Source organism: Eumetopias jubatus, unplaced genomic scaffold (genome assembly GCF_037043125.1).
Source record: "Eumetopias jubatus isolate StellerSeaLion01/CBP00866 unplaced genomic scaffold, mEumJub1_p1.0 scaffold_9, whole genome shotgun sequence".
Classification (NCBI taxonomy): Eukaryota; Metazoa; Chordata; class Mammalia; order Carnivora; family Otariidae; genus Eumetopias; species Eumetopias jubatus.
This window is the reverse complement of record NW_028274815.1, coordinates 117,359,966-117,379,886: the sequence shown is the minus strand read 5'-3', so window position 1 is coordinate 117,379,886 and position 19,921 is coordinate 117,359,966. Positions and strand designations below refer to the sequence as shown.

The following is a 19,921-nucleotide window of genomic DNA, read 5'->3' as shown; positions in this document are numbered from 1 at the left end:
CAGCAGGCTAGGACTAAATTTGGGTCATTTCGAAGATCCTTGGATTATCACTCCTTTCCTAGCAGTAATTCAACAAATATTTACAAAGCACCTGCTATGTGTGAGTCACTAGAATGGGAGCAAGACAGATCTCTGGTCCCTTCTCTTGTTGAATTTATAGTCTGCTAGAGGTAATAGATAAACAAGTTGCACATTTTGATAGGTTTATGAGAAGCTGAGTTTTGTTGGGTTGGAGTCAGAGAAGGTCTGTGACTTTGTTGAACTGAGAATGGAAATGAAGAGACCAGTTAGGAGACTTACAGGCATCCAGGCAAGATAAGCTAGTTCAGAAGAGAGCGTGCACACACCTGGCAAATATTAGCCAGATCTCTCTTACAGAGAAGTAAGAAAATTTCTCAGACTTTTACTGACTCACTTAAATGTGATATTTAATATGGTTTTGTAAAATTGGAGTCCTATAAAGGAGGCTGAAAGTCCCATGAGATTAATTATAATGGCACTAGATGAAAAGTAAATGAGTCTGGCTTAAGGATGTAGCTGTTCAAAGGATATAGGACAGAAGAGTGACATGAACTAGGAATTCTAATTCTGTAAGATTTCTAAACAGAGGTAGGCTTGGAAATAAATTCTAAAGGAGATCAACAGGATTTGGGAGAGATTAATAATCCCAGGCATTAGATAATTTAAAGGGACTATGACTGAAAGGATAGAAAAGTACATATTGTAAAGATTTGCTTATAAAGAATTGCTAATTCCAGTGAGAAGCAAAGCAAGGAGGTTGGTAATAAAACTGGTAGCACAGGAAGCTCTGGTCTCTTAGAAATGGAATCCAGTCCCATATGTACATGTAGGTCCACAACATTCTGGTTGGGGTTTTAGTCTGGTCCAAGAAGAAACTGAAAAAGGATAGAACAGGACCAATCGTGGGGAAAGGGTAGACATGGTAATAGACTAGGAAAGAATGCTCTTATCTACCAGAAATTTGAGGCCTAGCACCAGAAGAAGCCACCTGGCCCACTGCCAATGTGTCTTCCCCAGATCAAAAGCTTCTCTCTGGGATCTTCTGAGAAGTCAGAGTGAGGGAAAAGGCAGCAGCTCCCTTTGTTGCCTGTAACCTCACCACCACAGATAATTACTGGTAATACTTTTGTAGTTCTCAACAAAGTGTCAGGGATAAACCCAGAGTTCTCCACTTTGAGTCCTCCACTTAAATTTTTCCCCAGCATTTTATTGTGAAAACTTTGAGCGTACAGAAAAGTTGAAAAAATTATACAGGAAATAGATTCTACAATTTAAATGCTCCTATATTTGTTTTACCACATATCCATCCATTTTATTTTTTTCGTGCATTTCAAGAAATTGCAAACATCACACTTCACCCATACGTATTTCAACATGTCTTGCATTCATTATTTCGTACAGGATTGTTGGGCAGGGGGAGGTGGTAACATTTACATAAAATAAGATGTATACACCTTAAGTGAACCATTAGATGAAAATGAAAAATGCATTCATGACTCACATTCCTATCAGGGAACTTTTCCATTCCCCCTAGAGTTATCTCCTGTTGCTTCTCAGTTGATACCTGCCCCTCCCCTGGGGGACATGAGAGGAACAATCAGTATTCGGAATTTTTTTCGCTGTAGATTAGTTTTGCCTGTCTTAAAACGTTATAAGTGGAATCTGTGTATTTTATGCTTCAGATTCATCCATGTTGCAGATATTAATAGTTTGTTTCTTTTTGTTACTGAGCAGTTTTCTAATATGTGTATAAACATGTTGGTTTATTCATTCTCATATTGATGGACACTTGAGCTGTTTCAAATTTTTGGCTATTATGAATAAAGCTGCTATGAACATTCTTGTACAAATCTTTTTGTGGACATAATGTTTTCTTTTGGATAAAAATCTAGGAGTGGAATTGCTCTTGGACTAGATGTGTGTTTGGTTTTCTAATAAGCTGCCAGACAGTTTCCAAAGTGGTATATTTAATGCTTTCACTAACAATGTATGAGATTTCCATGCCCTTGCCAATACTTGGCATTGTCAGTTTTTTTACTTTTAGCCATTGTAGTGGGTATGTGATAGTGTCTTGTGGTTTTAATTGGCATTTCCCTGATGACTACTGCTGTTGATCACTCTTCCTTTGCATATTTCCAATTCATCTATTTTCTTTTATGAAGTATCTGATCAAATTTTTTTTTTGCCCATTTCAAATTTGTCACTTAATTGAGTTCCAGGAGTCCTGAATTTAAATTTTAAAGCTCAGTTGTATAAGATAAGGATAGAGAAGACTTACTGCTGGGACGGTATTTCAAATGGAAAAGGCCTCAAAGTTGGAGTTGAGCAAAAGCAAATGTTACCATTTATTCAGCAAATGATTATGGGTACTAACTACATACTAAGCACTGATACTAGGGATACAGCAATAATACCCAGCCCTAGTTCCAAGGAGCCCATAGATTATGAGGGTAGACAGACAGAAGTCAAAATTTTGATATGGCAGTTTCAATGTTATATCACTAATATTTAATTTACTGAGTACCTGCTATAGGGTAGGTACTGTTATAGATATTGGAGATAGATTAGACAAACCAGACATGGTTCCTACTCTAATACAGCTTGTTTTCTCGGGTATCTATGGAAGAAGACAGTGCAGAAGCTCTGATAACGGAATGAGATTGATGTTGTGTGTATGTGGGTCAGAAATGAAACCTGGCTGGAACATACTTGCATGGCTAGGTGATTGGTTAAGTGTCAGGTCTTTCAGGGAAGGCCTTGTAGATCACAGTAAGAACTTTGGACTTTTGAGTGTTTGGGGATGCCATTCCAGAGTTTTAAACAGAGAAATGGTATGGTCTAGTTTCTGTTTGGCTAATAAACACAGAAGTGTGTGTGTGTTTGAAGGAAGATGATGAGGAAACCATGTAATCTTCTAGAGGAGAAATAATAAATGTTACTTGGGGAATGTGGGCGAGGCTTCACAAAGCAGTAATATAGCAGAACTTTGGATGACAAGGCATTTGTTAGACAGGAAAGTCAGAGGTATCAGTGTGTGTATGTTCCAGGAACCAGAAATAGCTTTGGATGACTAGTTGGTTGGGTGGTGGAATAGCAGGAGGTAGAGCAGACTGGGAAGGGCTTTGAAGGTTGAATTAGGGATGCAGGGTCACCATATTACACAATTACTGAATTCTGTGCAGGTGTACTCTCTGGAGTTGTGCTACAAGGTGGCATTGCTAGGGAGTTTGGCTCTGAACCTAAGGGCCATGGGCATCTGTGTAAGACTTCTAGTTAAGATAGAAACTCTGGAAGCTGACACAAGGAAGACTAGCTGAGGCATTGTTAAGGAGAAGCCAGTGAGGAGGCAAGAGACATTGAGCCCTGAAATTAGGGGTTGTTAAACCAGAGGGCTTTGAATAGTCAAGAGGACTTGAGTTGTGGATTGGGGAAAAAAGCTAATGAAGTCCTTTAAAAAACACAAAATAAACTATAAAATATTGAAATAATACAGAAGTGTATAGAGATTATAAAATCCTCACCTTCATTCCTCTTCCCTGAGGTGTACCTCCAAGTTGCAATTTTTCGTGTGCCTTCCATTTTTCTGTATATTTATTTTGTGTACCACACATACAGTTGAAGTTTAAAATGGAGTCATACTTTTCTTACCATTTTTTGTGACTTTATTTTTTCATATAATACCAATATAATATAGTTCTGCCTTGTATTTTACCTGCTGCTCAGCATTCCATTGTTTTAATGTACCATAATTTACTTAGTACCCAATAGATAGACCTTTAAGCATTCTCAGGTGTTTTACTGGTTTCAGCAATAATGAAATGAACATTCTTCGTTTGTTTCCGTTCTGTGCAAACACTGCCTCAGAGTACATGTGAAGTGAGAAGCATGGAGTCAGATTGTGACTTGGGGAAGTTGTGGTCCCACTCCTTTGGGAGTATGTGTTTTTCTCTGGATCTGTTTGTAGGGAACTTCCAAAGTGGGGATGGACAGGCAGGTCAGAGTCTACAAGCCACATTCTAGGGGCAACATTGAAAAGAACTGGGGCTCTTATTCCAGATTTTAGCTGGGGATTTCACTGCTTCCAAGTATCAGATGGGTTCTCAGAAGGAGATGGAATAAGGCTTTCCTTGTGGAAGTTTAGGCTGGGGAGAAATAGGACAAATAGGTAGAAATGAGAATTCCAACAGACTTGAGTTGGTTTGGGTAGGACTTTATGGAGCAGGACTATCGAAATGGATTAGAAGAGTGGTGGATTTTCCATCGTTGGATGCTTTCAAGCAGAGACTGAGGTGCTAAGAACAGGCAGTATGTGAAGCAAGCCAAAGTGTAAGAGTCATTCCAATGTTGGTTGATAATAGCACCCCAGATGGAGACCATGAGGCGCCAAGATGGGAACAGCGCTAACTGTGGGCTAGGTTGGGGGAAGGATTGACTGAGGGTCAGTTTAGGGGAGGCTAAGGCTGGAGGCATCCTGGGGTATAGTGAACCTGGAGTGCTGAGTGAAGCTGGGTGAGAGGTCTGATGTCATCTGCACTTTTGGTACAGTCTGCAGGTGTATGGGTCAGCGGGACGCAGGGATAGTAAGGAGTCTGAGGGTAATTGTTATGGGGACTGTAGGAGGAGGGGCTACATGGGAGTTATGGTGATCCGTGCAAGAAGATAGTGGTTCAGCCGAGGAGATGAGTAAATTGGAAAAGTTGGTGCTCCTTGATTGCCAGTTTGGAGATGGCTGGGCTGGGAGCTGAGGCTGAAGATGGCCATTTGGATTTCATTCAGCAAATATTATCTAGGTGCCTGGGATAGAGCAATAAACAGAACAGACAGATATCCCTTCCCTCACGTTTACATTCCCTCAGTTTACATTCTAGTGGGGAAGAGAGGTTATATATTAGACAATCAGTGATAAATGCTAAAAAGAAAAAGCAGGAAACGGGTATGTGATGCGTCAGTAGTAGTAATGTTGAAACGTTTAAGTACCTAGAAAAGGAGAGCCTTTTCTTCATAATAAGATGATTTTGAATAAAGACTTAGAGGGAGTGAGGAAACAGCAAGCCATGTGGATAGTATGAGGGAAGAAACAAGCTTATTGGAGGAATGGCAGGCAAGCAGACCTGTGTGTTCAGAATGGAGTGAGCAAGAGAGGTGTTAGGAAATCAGGTTAGAGAGATCTAGATCTTTCAAAACCTTGGAGACCATGGTAGAGCTTACATTTTTTCTAAGTAATGGGAAATCATTAGAGGGTTTGGGCAGATGTGTAACATACCCTGACCTACGTTTTAACAGGATCACCTGGTTGCTGTATTGGGAATAGTCTGTTGGTGTGAGGGTGGAGGTGGGAATGGCGTAGGATAAGGGAGACCAGTTAAAGAGGCTAATGCGCTAAGCCCGGTGCCTTGGACTGGGTAGTGGCAGTGAGACTAGTGATTGGCCACGAGTAGCTGATTACCCACTAGGAGAATCAGTTGGGATCCTACCACCACCTCAAGATGCAGGGCCTGAAAGTTAGTGACAAACCATAGGTGGAAGGAACTTTTTTGGGGAGTTGGATCTGGATCATGGTCATGTTGGGATTAGAATTTTGATTAGGGTCTGATCTGGGGCCAGTAAAGGGTCAGAGTGAGATTCATTGGTCTCAGAAGATCAGGGTTGGATTCTGGGTCTTGGGATCCTATAATGGGATTTTTGGGGTGAGGACCAGTTTGGGCTCAAAGTTGTTGATGAAGGCCAATATACTTTTTCTGCATCTTCCCATCATATTAGGGTTGGTTGTACTCACCACGTCCTGTCCCGTTGAGCTCACCTGAGGGGATTAGAGGAGTATGGAGGCTCTAAGGCCTTCTCTTTCTTTGGTGTCATGGAGCTGGATACAGGCTCAGCCCTGCCTGGGGGAAGCCTGCTGGCCTTCCCAAGCTGGGACATATAGTCAGGGAAGGGTAGAGAAGGATCCTCAATGCTTGACTCAGGTCCTTTTTTTCCCAGATGGCCCACTGCGTGACCTTGGTTCAACTATCCATTTCCTGTGACCACCTCATTGACAAGGACATCGGCTCCAAGTCTGACCCACTCTGCGTCCTTTTACAGGATGTGGGAGGGGGCAGCTGGGCTGAGGTGAGAAGGGCCTTGGGGGTTAAAGTTGTGGAGGACAGTTAGAACTGTTTTGAGGGTAGAGGGTGCGTGACTGTGATGGTACTGGCCTCTGCCCACAGCTTGGACGAACTGAGCGAGTACGGAACTGCTCGAGCCCCGAGTTCTCCAAGACTCTGCAGCTTGAGTACCACTTTGAAACAGTCCAGAAGCTCCGATTTGGCATTTATGACATAGACAACAAGACACCTGAGCTGGGGGATGATGACTTCCTAGGAGGGGCTGAGTGTTCCCTAGGACAGGTATGTAGGGCTAGGGATTAAAATACTTTAGACATATGTTCCGTAAGAGCCCTAACAGCCCAGACTGTCTGGAATGTGGAGGTGGGGGTCAAGCAAGACCTAACCCTGCCTGAGATTTTGCTCCCCCACCCACCCCTGCTTTGCCCCAGATTGTGTCCAGCCAGATAATAACTCTACCCTTGATGCTGAAGCCTGGAAAACCTGCTGGGCGGGGGACCATCACGGTAAGGAAGAACTCTGTGGGGGAGGAGGGTTACATCAATGAGGAATTCATGAGGGGATACAATCTCCTGCCTCCCCTTCCTAGGTATCTGCTCAAGAGATGAAGGATAATCGTATAGTGACCATGGAGGTGGAGGCCAGAAACCTAGATAAGAAGGTGTGTCTGGAAGGAAGCCCTGGGGGTTTAAGAATTAAGGGACAGGGATGGTGTTCCTGGGGGTTTAAGAACTAAGGGGGGGGCGGGGCTGGGGACTGGCAAAATGGTTGTCTCTCCCTGAGTCTTATACTGGGGTCTCTGTGGCATTGACAGGACTTCCTGGGGAAATCGGACCCGTTCTTGGAGTTCTTCCGTCAGGGTGATGGGAAATGGCACCTGGCATACAGATCTGAGGTGTGAGACCCCTGGGATTGGGTGAAGTGGGGTAGGAGAGACTCTCCTGGGGCTTGTGATTACCAAGGTTTGGAACAGGGAGAAAGAAACTGCATATGGATAGAGAAGGATGACAGCTCCCCATATGCCAGCCCAGAGCTCACTAGAGGCCTTGTTCTCCACCTTCAGGTAATCAAGAACAACTTGAACCCTACATGGAAGCGCTTCTCTGTTCCCTTTCAGCATTTCTGTGGGGGAGACCCCAGCACACCCATTCAGGTGAGGAGTTTGCCTCCTGACTGGACATGGGGAAGGATTTATTCTTACCTGCCCCCTACCCCTGGTCTCTGTATACACATACACACCTTCCCCCACTCCCCCCACCCACACAGGTGCGATGCTCAGACTATGACAGTGATGGTTCACATGATCTCATTGGTACCTTCTACACCAGCTTGGCCCAGCTGCAAGCAGTTCCGGTGAGTGCCAGCCCTGCTCAGGGGTGTTAAGGTGGGTCTAAAGGACTGTAGCCTCAGGGAGAGAGGGAGGGCAGGCCACTTCCAGGTGATGCTCTGGGAGTTTCCTACCCTAATTTTTCTTTCCTCACCAGGCTGAGTTTGAATGTATCCACCCTGAGAAACAGCAGAAAAAGAAAAGCTACAAGAACTCTGGGACTGTTTGTGTCAAGATTTGCCAGGTGAGGCAATAGCCCATGTGACCCAGGCTCTGACCCCTGTGCTCCATGGGCCCAATCCCTTCACCCCAGCCATGATCCTGGTTTCATCTGCAGGTAGAAACACAGTATTCATTCCTGGACTATGTGATGGGAGGCTGTCAAATCAACTTCACTGTAAGTTGCTTTATCAGGGATAAGAGAACAGATCTGGGTCTCAGAGTGGTCTTCAGCTCCCTCCTCCCCTCCTAGGTGGGCATTGACTTCACGGGCTCCAATGGAGATCCTTCCTCCCCGGAATCCCTGCACTACCTGAGCCCAACAGGGGTCAACGAGTACCTGACAGCACTGTGGAGTGTGGGCAGTGTGATTCAGGACTATGACTCGTGAGTAACTTTTCTCTTGCCCATTCCCCTCCCTGCAGATGCTTAAGCCTCTGGGCTCACAGTCCCCTCCTGTCTCTTCTCCCACTCACTGTCTTCCCACAGGGACAAGCTATTCCCAGCATTTGGATTTGGGGCCCAGGTACCCCCCGATTGGCAGGTGAGCACTCTTTTTGCCTCCCCAACTCCTATTTTCAGTGTCAGGGTCCTGATTTGGGGGGATGTGGTCAACTTGCTGTGTGGCACCCAACTTTATGTGGAGATGCAGGGATGTATCCCTGCAGGCATGTGTATAACAAATGTTCAGGACTACATAGCTCCTATACAATGCTTGGAATATACCATAGTGTCCTTTTTCTTTGCACATAGATGGTCATGGAGAAAGAACCTCATTTTCATTCTTGCCCTCAGGTCTCCCATGAATTTGCCTTGAACTTCAACCCCAGTAACCCCTACTGCCCAGGTAAGTTCCTTCAACCTCCACCGTAAGGCAGATCTGTCCACACCTAGAAGGCCAAGCCTATGCAGACAAGGGAGTGTGGGGGTAATGGGGCAGATACCTGACTCCGTTGTCCAGAGGAGTGGATTTTAGAGCTAGGTCTCTGGACTCAAATCTAGGTCTCAAGTCTTTATCTTGCCTCTTTCTGAAACCATGTGACTTGGGGCCATTGTGCTTTGGCTTCATAAAAACAATAAATACTGTAGGATATTGAATATTTAAGGAGAGGATGCATACAGACTTTGAAGCAGTAAGCCTGGCACATACTAAGCGCTCTCTAAAAAATGGTAGCTGTTATTGTTACCTTTGCCTGGAAGCTCACTGGTACCTGTCTGGGCATCAGTGGAAGCCTTGGTGCAGCTCTTTTCAGGGTGCTTTTTGCCCAAGCTCTTTTGTCTAGAGAGGGCCAAACCTTGTGATTCCCTAGTACCCCCACATGGGCAACAAACTAAAGGGGAAAACTTGACCTGATCTGACCTGGGTTTTTGACCTGAGTTCAGACTTAGAGAAAAGTTGTGAGAGTAGTTATAGGGGGTTTAGGTCATTGGAGCTCAGTGGTCAGGGCCTGGGTCACAGGGGCTATTGTTTACCTTCTTTGTCATTCAGATTCTGTCTCCCTTCTGCTCCCTCCCTGCCCCCCATGTATATAGATACAGCCATATGTCTACATCTGTATGTACATGTATATATTTATGTGTGTGTATACACATTTTTTTTCCCTGAAATGTTTGAGAATTATAGTGAATATGCCCTGCCCCAAGTTTGCCTCTGTGGCTCCACCAACTTTGCACCCTTCATCCCTTAAATATTTCAGTGTATGTTTCCTAAAATCAAAGACATTCTCTTATGTAACTGCAGTACAGTTCTCAAAATCAGGAGGTTAACATCAATACCATTATCCAATCTAGGATTTATTCGTTTTGCCAGTTGTCTTTTACAGTAAAAGAAAATCTCAGATCACATAATGCATTTGTTTGTTTTGTCTTCCAGAGTTGTTCTTGTCTTTCACGATATTGACATTTTTTAAAATTACAGGCTAGATAATTTGTAGAATGTCCTGCAGTTTGGGTTTACCTGATACTTCTTTATGATTAGATTCAGATTATGCACTTTTGTTGGGCATATTACAGAAACGATGCTATGTGTTCTCTCAGTACCCCATGTCAGGAGGCCCTGATGTTGATTTATCCTATTACCAGTCTTGTTAACCTTGATCACTTGGTTAAGGTAGAGTCTACCAGGGCGCCTGGGTGACTCAGTTGGTTAAGCGACTGCCTTCGGCTCAGGTCATGATCCTGGAGTCCCGGGATCGAGCCCCACATCGGGCTTCTTGCTCAGCAGGGAGTCTGCTTCTCCCTCTGACCCTCTTCCCTCTTGTGCTCTCTATCTCTCATTCTCTCTCTCTCAAATAAATAAATAAAATCTTAAAAAATAAAAATAAAAAAAAAGGTAGAATCTACCAGGTTTGTCCATTATTTGTAATTAATATGTATCTGTGGGGAAGATAGCATGAGGCTATATCCATATCTAGTTACTCAGGGGCGCCTAGGTGGCTCAGTCGTTAAGTGTCTGCCTTAGGCTCAGGTTATGATCCCAAGGTCCTGGGATCGAGCCCCGCATCAGGCTCCCTGCTCTGCGGAAAGCCTGCTTCTCCCTCTCCCACTCCCCCTGCTTGTGTTCCCTCTCTTGCTGTCTCTCTCTGTGTCAAAAAAAAAAACAAAAACCAAAAAAAACAAAACCCAGTTACTCATTAACTAGTACCCTGTAGTTTTAGCACCTATTGATAATCTTTGCAATCAGTGATTGTCAAAGATTTTGTAATTCCTCCTACATTTATTAAGAGTTTCCTCTTCTTTCCCATTAATTAATTATCTAGGGATTCTTATTATATGGATTATAATTCATTATTTTATTAAGTGGGTTATAATCTGATGCTTAACTATCTTAGATTTGTTCAGGGCATCCCCTTAATCAGATTTAACTCAAGTTGTGATTTAGGGCAAGTGCCCTTCTCTTTGTTCTTAGTTCTCCCATCTGTAGGATAAAGTTAAGTACCTTGGGTTATAGGGGTGATTGAATGAAATGCACCCAGGTTCCCAAATCTCCTCGGCCAGGGTGGGGTGATGTCAGGATTGGTATTTTACAGTGTTTTTTGCCTTCATTTTCTAGGCATCCAGGGCATTGTGGATGCTTACCGCCAAGCCCTGCCCCAAGTTCGCCTCTATGGCCCCACCAACTTTGCACCCATCATCAACCATGTGGCCAGGTTGGCAACCCAGGCTGCACATCAGAGGACTGCCTCGGTGAGGATCATGGGAGGTAGTGGTGGTGGTGTGCTGTCTTGGTCAAGGGTTCCCTTCAGGGATATGTAACAAGAGACTTCTTATCAGTATGGGAATGTGTGGCTGGGGTGTTTAGAAGGTCTGCCTCAGTTTGTGAATGGACTTATCCCCAGCAATACTTGGTGCTGTTGCTGCTGACTGACGGCGCTGTGACAGATGTGGAGGCTACACGTGAGGCTGTGGTGCGTGCCTCCTACCTGCCCATGTCAGTGATCATCGTGGGTGTGGGTGGTGCTGACTTTGAGGCCATGGAGCAGCTGGATGCTGATGGTGGACCCCTGCGTGCGCGCTCCGGGGAGACAGCTGCCCGTGACATAGTGCAGTTTGTGCCCTACCGCCGCTTCCAGAACGTGAGTGGGGGCAAGCCTGGGGGCAGACCGGATCTGGGAGTTTACCCCTCTCCCTCTCTTGAGTGGGGATACTCACCCTTGCAGTGGGGCAGGGTTGGGTGTTGGGGTTTATATCCTTTGTATCCTTTTTTGGGTATGAAATGTAAACTTTGGGAAGCTGTTACGGATCACCACTGACCTTGCTCTTTTTCTTCTGCCAGGCCCCTCGGGAGACACTGGCACAGACTGTGCTCGCAGAAGTACCCACACAACTGGTCTCCTACTTCAAGGCCCAAGGTTGGGCCCCATTCAAGCCACTTCCACCGCCAGCCAAGAGCCCTGCACAGGCTCCTCAGGCCTAGATTCCCTTAGAGGGTGGGCTGTGGCTCGTCCTCAGCCTTGTGTCCCCAGGGTCCCTGTGGGCATGGCTCAGTCCTGCACACATTGCCCAGTGCTGCACTTTACATTTTATACTTTTATATTTGCTCCTGCTGTTGCTCTTGATCCCTCCTGCTTGCCCCTGGAATCCTTCATTTAATAAAGATCAGTGAAGACCACTGCTTTGCCACCACTCTGTGTTTTTGAGTGGAAATTTACTATTAGCCGTGTTTATTTTCCCTGAGTCTCAGTTTATCCCCCTTAGAGGTTGCTGAGTGAAGGACACCTCTGACATCATAGCCCTAGGCAAAGAAATTGGGTATTCCAGGCCAGAAGTCTAGAGACACTTCTGTAGGATTGAGTGTGAGCCAAACACCCAGCCTGCCCTGCCTTAGGACAGGGCTGAGCTGGGAACACAGACAAGGAGGGAGCAGTGGTGGTTCAAATCCTAAAGAGAGGCTACAAACCTGAATCTTTTTAATAGCTAATTTTTTTCTTACTAGAAAATTAATATGTATTTTCATATAAAAGAAAAAATACAGAAAAAATAATATCCACACTCCCATGTGCCAAAAACATATTCAGTGCATATTTTTTAGTCTGTCATGCAAAACTATATACCTGTTTTTTTATTTTACAAAAATGGGATCATATGCATACTATTTTAAGATGCTTTAAAATGTATGCTAGTTAGTACAAAATTATTTCAAATATAAATACTGTATAAGATAACAGAGCAGGTGAGGGTTTCTTTCTTTCCTAGGTCTGACCTTTTTTTTCCCTAAGGATATTATACATACTCTTCGCACCTTGTTTTTATAATATTTTGGGTGTCTTACCCTAATTAGAACTTATTGGTGACCTTATTCTTTTTAATGCATATATATTATTCTGTGTATGAGTATCTTATAGCTTATTTAGCCAATCCCTTATTTATTGAGATTTGGGTCCCCTCCAATTTTACAGTATTACGAAGTGCTGTAATGAATATCCTTGTACATTTACCACAATATTTCTGAAGGATGTTCCTAGAAGTAGAAATGCTAGGAATATGCATATTTAAAATTTTAATAGATACCGTAAATTGCCCTCCATAACAGTTTTTTGTCCCTTTATCTGTTAACATGACAGGCAAAAAATATTTTCATTTTTAGCTTGAATTTATTTAATTTTGAAGGCAGGGTACCATTTCATGTGTTTGTGAGTTATATTTCTTCTGAATAGCCTATTTATAGGTGTTTTTGTTGTTTAAGCCTTTATTCTTATACATGTTGAAAATATTTCCTCCCAAGTTATTGCCTTTTCATTTATAGTATCTTCTGATCCATAGAACTCTTTTGATATGGAAGTTTATTATGTATACCAATCTAGCTTGCTTTTTAAGAAATTATCCATATATCATTAATTACTTTCCATGATATTAAACATTCCCTTAAATGTTACCATTTCTTTTGGACGCATTTTTGTAGCATAATTTATCTTCTTGTGTGGGGTGCCTGGGTGGCTCAATTGGTTAAGCGTCTGCCTTCAGCTCGAGTCATGATCCTGTGGTCCTGGGATCGAGTCCCACGTCAAGCTCCCTGCTCTGCGGAGAGACTGCTTCTCCCTCTTCCTCTACCCCTCCCCCTGCTTGTGTTGTCTCTGTCTCTCTCTCAAAGAAAATCTTTTTTAAAAAATTGGTTTATCTTATATACTACTTCCAGTTTTCTCTTTATAAACAACAGTGTGATGAATATCCTTAAAAGTATTATCTTTGATTACATTGATATATCCTTCAGCTCCGTTCTTAGAAATGGAATTACTATGATTAAAGAATGTAAAAAATTTAAGGCTTTTGGTTCCTCTTGTGAAACTGTCCTCCAGAAAAGCTGTATTAGTTCATATTTCTAAACTTAGGCTTTGAGAGCACTCAGTAGAGTTATTTATTTATTTAATTTTATTTAATTTTATTTTTTTAATCTGGTATTTACTTATTTGACAGCACAAGCAGGGGGAGCAGCAGGCAGAGGGAGAGGGAGAAGCAGGAGGGAGATCCCAGGACGCTGGGATCATGACCTGAGCTTGAAGGCAGATGTTCAACCAACTGAACCACCCAGGCGCCCCTCAGTAGAGTAATTTAAATTACAAAAGTAATATCCTGAAAATTTAAAGGAATGGATATGCACATACTTATGCATTCCACTTCCTAGAGATATAACAGCTGTTCATAATCTATATGTATATACTTCCAATGCATGAACACACTGGGAAGGATCCTAAGAGGCAAGATGGTGCATGTTCCTTTGCTCAGGCTGGTCCCCGTTTTCTATTCTCTGTCCAGGTAGAACTCCTTAATCTTTTGATGCCTGTCTCCTCCATCTTTTATTCTTCCAATTCTACTTTGACCGCTAGAGTAAAGAATTCTTGGATCAATAAAGAAATTGTTTCCTGGAGCATCCTCCCTCCTGTCAGGCTCCCTGATGGCAGGGACCGATGAACACTTACACCACTTGTACTGGGCCTTGCAGTAAAGACAGCCTGAGATGGGGCTAGAGGCCTCCATCAACTCTGACTCTGATGCTTCCTACAGGTTCTCAAGACTCCTTAGTTTTTGAGTGTTTACTTCAAGAAAAGGGGTAGTTAACTTCTCCACCTGCACCTAGCAGGAGTTGGGGGGACTTTCCCAGAGGGTAGGGGTAGGAAGCAAGGTGCACAAATATGGCTTCAGGCTGACTGGCAGCTCTGAGTTACAGAGGGTGGCCTCTGGAAGAAGGTAGATTTGGGTTCCACTGTGGCACTGTTCCCTTGAGTGTTTCGTGACCTGGGCGGTTTCCCCCTCTGGGGTTATGAGGATTAGTTAGATAATGTGTAGAATATCCAGAGCACCATCTCTTGCACATGGTAAGTACTCCAAAAACATAAGCTGCTATCATATTGATCTGAACTTCTCCAAATTAAGAGGGTGCATTGGAAAGTAGACCCCCTACCACCATATTTATATACCAAAGGCAACCAGAGCCCTCCCCACCCCACCTAAGCATGGATCCAGCTGCTTTGAACACAGACCTGCACTCTACTCCAACAATGAGCATGTTTAATGGGGTTCCCCTGTGGTACTGTCTCCTGCCCCCTCTGAAGTTCGCATGCCATGGGCTCGGACCCGATACAAGCATGTGAAACGGGGGTGGCCCCAGTTGCTTAGAATCTGGATCTTCACCTTGGGAAAGGCAGTTGGGGGATCATTCTGGGGAGACAAATGGATCATGCCAAGGCCTGCTGTCCCAAGGGCTGCCTTCCTCTCCAGTCTTCCTTTGCTGTCCCGTTCCTTTAGCACCCTCACCCCCAGAGACACACACCTGTAGGTGGAAAGTCTGAATCTCTGATTTCTCCACATCGAAGGTGAATTTCCCCAAGAAAACTTCAGTCTTATCATCAATCTGGAGGCCCTGGTGGGTGAAGAGTGAGTAGAGGGAACAGTGAGGCACAGGTGGGAGAGGGAAAAAGCAACTTTATGGAGGACCTACTATGGCAGTAGTTGTATGCACGCTCTCATTTATTTTTTGGTGTTAGGGTAGTGTAGTGTGGGATGAGGGCTCCAAGAAACCAGGTTGCAGTTTAGTCTGCCAATTGTTAGCTGTGTGACTTTGGCAAATAAGATCCCCTTTCTGAGCATTACTTTCCTCATCAGTGAGAGGGGAGATGATAGCATTTCTTAGGTTGTTGACTGGATGCAAGGAGATGATCCATGTAAAGCAAAGCACAGAGTAAGTGCTCAATAAAGCCATACCTAATGTTTGGATATGGTTGTAATTATAACCTATAGGCCTGAGAGGCGAGTGGTAGTATCTCCATTTTATAGATAAGAAGCAAAGACTCAGATAGTGACACCAGTTTCCATGACTGGTACTTTCTAGGCAAAATCCCCCACCTCCTTAGCCTCAGCCCCACTCACGTAGACTGCGAAGTCGCGGGGGGCGCTGTTGGCTCCCCCGGTGTGTGCCACACTGGGTGGTGGGTGCTGCAAGGTGATGTCGCTCAGTTGCACACGACCCGGTAGCCGGATCACCACCTGGCCCTGGTCGCCCTCAAAAGCCCAGCAATTCCCAGGGAACACATCTGGCTGCAGGCGAGCAGGTAGACCTTCAGAACCCACCGACAGAGCTACTCGGCCCTTCCCCAGCCTGGGCGTTGGTTCAGGTAGCCCCCCGTCCCCCCCAGCTCAACCTCTTCGTCGGCTCCGCCCAGTCGTGCACCCGGAGTCCGGGTGTCTGTCCAGCCAGATCCTGTTCGGTGCCCCAGTCCCTAGCACCACCAGGCCCCGCCCCCAGCCGCTCCCATTCTCTGCCAGGCAGGGCCCCGCCCAGCGCCACGCCCTCAGTTCCGCCGGGTCCCACCTCCAGGGAGCTGTGCGGTCCTTTCCCAAGCATCCCGCCCCCGGTCTGGTTCTGGGATCCAGATTCCAGGCCCACCTCCAGGATAACCGTTGGCGGCCGCGCGTAATTCCAGAAGCTGAAGCGATTCCAGAAGTAGGCAGTGTTCGCATCCTCATAGTCGTGTGATGTCTTTTCTAGGTCGATGGAGGCCCCTGGAAGCAGGGAGAAGCCATCATTCAGAGGCTCCCAGGCCTGACAGACAGCTGGGGCAGGGTCTCCGAGGTCGGTCTCTTTGGGCCGGGCATGTGCGTAGGTCTGTCTGTGTCAATGTCTCCGCCCCTTTCCGTGTATCTGAGTCTGTCTTGCAGTGTCTCTGGGTCTTACCCACAGAGCTCAGCGCATAGTCGGGTTTCCTCACAAAGTCTTCATTCAACCTCTGGAATACAATCTTGGCCACTCTCTGAAAAGAGGGAGGGCGGGTCCTGGAGGGACGGAGCTTGCAGGCAGATTTTTCGGGGGGCAGAGTTCTGGGACTCGGTTCTCTGGGTTGGATTTTGTGGGCCCTGGGAGAAATCCCAAGTCAGGGCTCTGGGGCGGGGTTTACCGCTCGGGACCCAGGGAACGGGGCTCCGCAAGGGGTTTCCAAGGTGGACCTTGGACTGAGCAGTGTGCGGAGCCACGGGACGACACTTTGGACAGACAGGAGGCTGCAGGCCTCACCTCGCTGTTGGCTGCGCGAACGCTGGACACCTCCTTGTGTAGTTTATCCAGCTCGGCCTGGAGCTGCTGCAGTTGCTGCCCCTGGGAGCGCACGCGCTCGTGGTACTCGCTGCGGGCGGGAGGTTGGCGCGCGTGGTTGGCTCACTGTCCCCCCTGGGCACTTCCCGTAAGGCCCCGCACAGAAGCGCATTTGAGCCCCCTAATCCCCCACCCCAGTAGCCCTCTTTCACCTTAGAGTCAGCATCTCCTGAGGTTCCTATTGGAAGGAGGGAGGGACAAAATACAGCGCTGCTCAGCTCCCACCCACTCTCTTCTCCCACATCAGCCTGGGAGCAGCCGGACTCAAAGGGCCTTCTTTTTGAGGACTGCCGCCCTCCCTTCCCTGACCTGCCAGGACCTCTCAGAGACCCCCAACCATCTCTGGGCACAGTCCTTCAGAAATCTGTTTATATCCCTTCCTTAGGATTAGAGCCTCCAGCGCTGTCCCCCTCCCACAAGCCAAGGGGACCCCCACAATCTCCAGGGTTATACCCTGCCAACCACCCACCCTGGGATACAGTTGCCCTGACTCACATTCTCCAAAGGAGGGACCAGGTACAGCAGCCCCCACCAGAGTGCTGGAGAAAGAGGAGTGGTCTAAGGGCAAGCCGAGGGAGAGGGTTTCCCTGGCATAAACGGGTGGTGAGGAGAGAAAAGGCTTGAGGGGGGCTGCTGCATCTGAGGGGGGCTAGTGGGCTCTGAAGGGGACTGTGAGCAGCTGAAGGTGTTGAGTGGGCTAAGGGATATAGGAGAAAATGTGCCGGGTTTGGCTGCAAAGCAGCCAGGGCTGGGGCCCCAGGGGATTCTCCACCCCCTCACCTGCCAGAAAGAGGCTCAGCAGTGACACAGCCGTGAGCAGGAAGCGGATGGAACAGACCTCCCTGAAGAACCGGAGGGAGACTGAGGCCCGGGACCCTAATGCACCCCGCAGCCCCACGCCAGGTCCTAGACCCAGCTTCCGCGGACACGACTCAGCCAGGTCTGATTGAGTCAGGCTCAAGCCTCCGCGGGTCCGGCCCTGCTCCCCGCCCCATTCCCTCCCTCTGACCTGTACACAATGACCAGCACGTCTCCTACCAGGGACAGCAACACGCTCAGCACCTGCAACAGCAGGTCTGGGGAGAGGAGAGGGGGCTTAGAGGAAGGGCAGGGCTGAAGAAGGGCTCAGAGAGCGTGGGGTTTGAGGTTCAGGAGGGGCTTGGGAAGAGAGGGTTGGGCTAGGAGAATTAGATGGGGGCAAGGAGAATGAGTTCACGCTAAGAGAAGGTGGATTGGGCTCAGGGAAAGGACTGGAGACTGACATGGGATCGGGGCTCAGAACGAGCAGGGTCTCTCAGAAATGAGAACTGGAGTTCAGAGAGGGGAGCCAGAAGGTCAGAGGGTTTCCAGGCTGGCCTGGCCCGTACTCAAGAAGTTCTTGGACACGCGCGGTGGAGGCATCTCCTGCCTCAGATCCAGGGTTGAGAGAAGGTCGAGCTGATCCTCAGAGACTACGGGAGAGCCAGCCAGTTCTGCGGGAGCCCAAGGGCGCCATTGGGGCCTTGCGCAAGGCAGGTCTACTCTTTCCCCGAGACCTGGCCGCAGGTTCCCCAGGCCAGAAGCGGGGCAGCCTCCACGGGCACTGGTCCCATCGCATCCCCACCCTAGGTCTCTCTCAGCGCTCTGGGGCCCCTTGCTAAGTCAAGACATTGATCCCCCAGCGGAACGGAGGCCCCGCGCCCAGGCAAGTCTTGGTGCTGCCCTATTTCTCTGTAGCTACTTATGCTAACACCGAGGCCGCGCCTCCTCAGTTGTGTCCAATCACAGGATTTCCCTGCCCCTTCCCAGGACCGTCCATCACACCGAGGTCCCGCCCCTTAGGGAAATCGTATTTGATGCCTCCCCTCTTCGCCCTACAGGCCCCGCCCCTTAGGAGGTGTCCAGATAGACTTAATCCCGATTCCATGCCAGGCCCCGCCCCCTCCCTAAACTCTCCCGGGTTCGACCCCGCCCGCACCCGAGGCCCCGCCCCTCACGGTTGCCGCGCCACAGGCGGTCGGCCCATTGTGGCTCCGAGGCGCCGGCTTCTGCCGAGAGCTTCCAGCCCATGTGGTTCCTCCGGGCACTCCTGCGCTCAAGGCGGGCTCACCGCAGCTCGAGCCCCGGGCTCTTCTGCCCTCGGGCTCCCCGGGCCCCGGCCCAGCTGACCGGTGCCCGCTGCTGTCCCCCGAGGTGACGCTCACTGAGCTATTGCTGTTGTCGCTGTAGAAGTTGGGCGTGTGCTTGTGAGGGGAAGTGGCCGAGCCCGGGCGAGGGCTCCGCCGCATCCTGACCCCGGGGCGCCCTCTCACGGACGCCAAAGTTGCCGCCGCAGCCGGCAAGGCTCTCCCTCAGCGGATGTGCGCCGCCGGGACGCGACGGACCCTGTGTGCAGCCGGCGGGGCCCCCCCCCCGGCTTGATTCAACCCTCTCCCCTGTAGCTGAGCCCGGCTGCTGACGTCATAAAGGAGCCTAGGGTCTCTACGGAACTCCCTGAGGGTGCGTCACAGAGCTAGTCGTGACGTCCCTGGGAGCCATGGCAGTCTCATTCTTTCCCGTGTTAAAGCAAGTGATGACATCACATCACTTCCCAGAAGGCCCTATCTTATGCACTTGTCATAAAAGATTATCCCTCTTCCTGCTTAGTTTTTCTCCTCAGCTCATATCACCAACATGCTGTATATTTTACTTACATACATATCCTATCCATTGCCTGTCACACCCACCAGAACGTAAACTTTATGAAGACAGGGATTTTTGTCTTGTTCACTAGTGTATCCTCCAGGACCTAGTGGGGGGCCTCCTTCTCCCTCTCCCTCTGCCTGCTGCTCCCCCTGCTTGTGCGCGCTCTCTCTCTCTGTCTCTCTCTCTCGGTCAAATGAATAAATAAAATCTTAAAAAAAAAAAAAGAGGAGGAGGAGGAGGGAGTCACCCAGGGCACTTCTTTTTCTTTTTTAAGATTTTTTTTATTTATAGCGAGAGAGAGAGAATGGTAGAGAGAGCACATGAGAGGGAAGAGGGTCAGAGGGAGAAGCAGACTCCCCGCTGAGCAGGGAGCCCGATGCGGGACTCGATCCCAGGACTCCAGGATCATGACCTGAGCCGAAGGCAGTCGCTTAACCAACTGAGCCACCCAGGCACCCACCCAGGGCACTTCTAAATAAACATTTAGTTTTCTTTTGCCGGGCA

At 47.6% G+C, this 19,921-nt stretch overlaps 2 protein-coding genes across 10 annotated transcripts in view; one reads left to right on the top strand and one right to left on the bottom strand.

Annotated features, from left to right (window-relative positions):
* The window catches only part of CPNE1 (copine 1), a 34,943-nt gene extending 23,121 nt beyond the window's left edge, over window positions 1–11,822 (top strand). For all 7 annotated transcript variants that reach the window (XM_028118816.2, XM_028118817.2, XM_028118814.2 and 4 more), the window contains 15 exons: window positions 6,001–6,129; window positions 6,228–6,407; window positions 6,557–6,631; window positions 6,715–6,786; window positions 6,940–7,020; window positions 7,189–7,278; window positions 7,392–7,478; window positions 7,610–7,696; window positions 7,790–7,849; window positions 7,925–8,058; window positions 8,161–8,215; window positions 8,467–8,518; window positions 10,724–10,857; window positions 11,010–11,246; window positions 11,447–11,822. In XM_028118816.2, the coding sequence (XP_027974617.1) occupies window positions 6,001–6,129; window positions 6,228–6,407; window positions 6,557–6,631; window positions 6,715–6,786; window positions 6,940–7,020; window positions 7,189–7,278; window positions 7,392–7,478; window positions 7,610–7,696; window positions 7,790–7,849; window positions 7,925–8,058; window positions 8,161–8,215; window positions 8,467–8,518; window positions 10,724–10,857; window positions 11,010–11,246; window positions 11,447–11,587 (1,614 nt within the window). In that variant the 3' untranslated portion in view covers window positions 11,588–11,822. The remainder of the gene's footprint in view (window positions 1–6,000; window positions 6,130–6,227; window positions 6,408–6,556; window positions 6,632–6,714; window positions 6,787–6,939; window positions 7,021–7,188; window positions 7,279–7,391; window positions 7,479–7,609; window positions 7,697–7,789; window positions 7,850–7,924; window positions 8,059–8,160; window positions 8,216–8,466; window positions 8,519–10,723; window positions 10,858–11,009; window positions 11,247–11,446) is intronic.
* Window positions 11,823–12,171: 349 nt separating this feature from the next.
* On the bottom strand, window positions 12,172–19,020 carry SPAG4 (sperm associated antigen 4). Of its 3 annotated transcripts, none has more exons than XM_028118956.2 (12): window positions 18,711–19,020; window positions 18,121–18,225; window positions 17,763–17,829; window positions 17,534–17,595; window positions 17,249–17,292; window positions 16,906–16,931; window positions 16,676–16,784; window positions 16,340–16,415; window positions 16,052–16,167; window positions 15,535–15,702; window positions 14,939–15,028; window positions 12,172–14,826 (listed from the first exon to the last, which is right to left on the bottom strand). In XM_028118956.2, exons 1-12 carry the CDS (start codon window positions 19,018–19,020, stop codon window positions 14,677–14,679), a joined length of 1,323 nt encoding a protein of 440 aa, XP_027974757.1. In that variant the 3' UTR covers window positions 12,172–14,676. The 3 variants fall into 3 exon arrangements, with proteins under 3 accessions (XP_027974757.1, XP_027974759.1, XP_087882889.1); XM_028118958.2 differs by having other exon boundaries at window positions 18,730–18,878; XM_088026763.1 differs by having other exon boundaries at window positions 12,172–13,990; window positions 18,730–18,878.
* Window positions 19,021–19,921: the final 901 nt, after the last annotated feature.

Bases quoted from the DNA above. Each gene is read 5' to 3' on its own strand.
- SPAG4 (XM_028118956.2), bottom strand. From the start codon at position 19,020: ATGCGGCGGAGCCCTCGCCCGGGCTCGGCCACTTCCCCTCACAAGCAC. The intron at 17,830-18,120 runs GTACGGGCCAGG...TCCTCTCCCCAG, and splicing joins CGTGTCCAAGAACTTCTTGA to ACCTGCTGTTGCAGGTGCTG. The intron at 17,596-17,762 runs GTCAGAGGGAGG...CCGGTTCTTCAG, and splicing joins GTGCTGGTCATTGTGTACAG to GGAGGTCTGTTCCATCCGCT.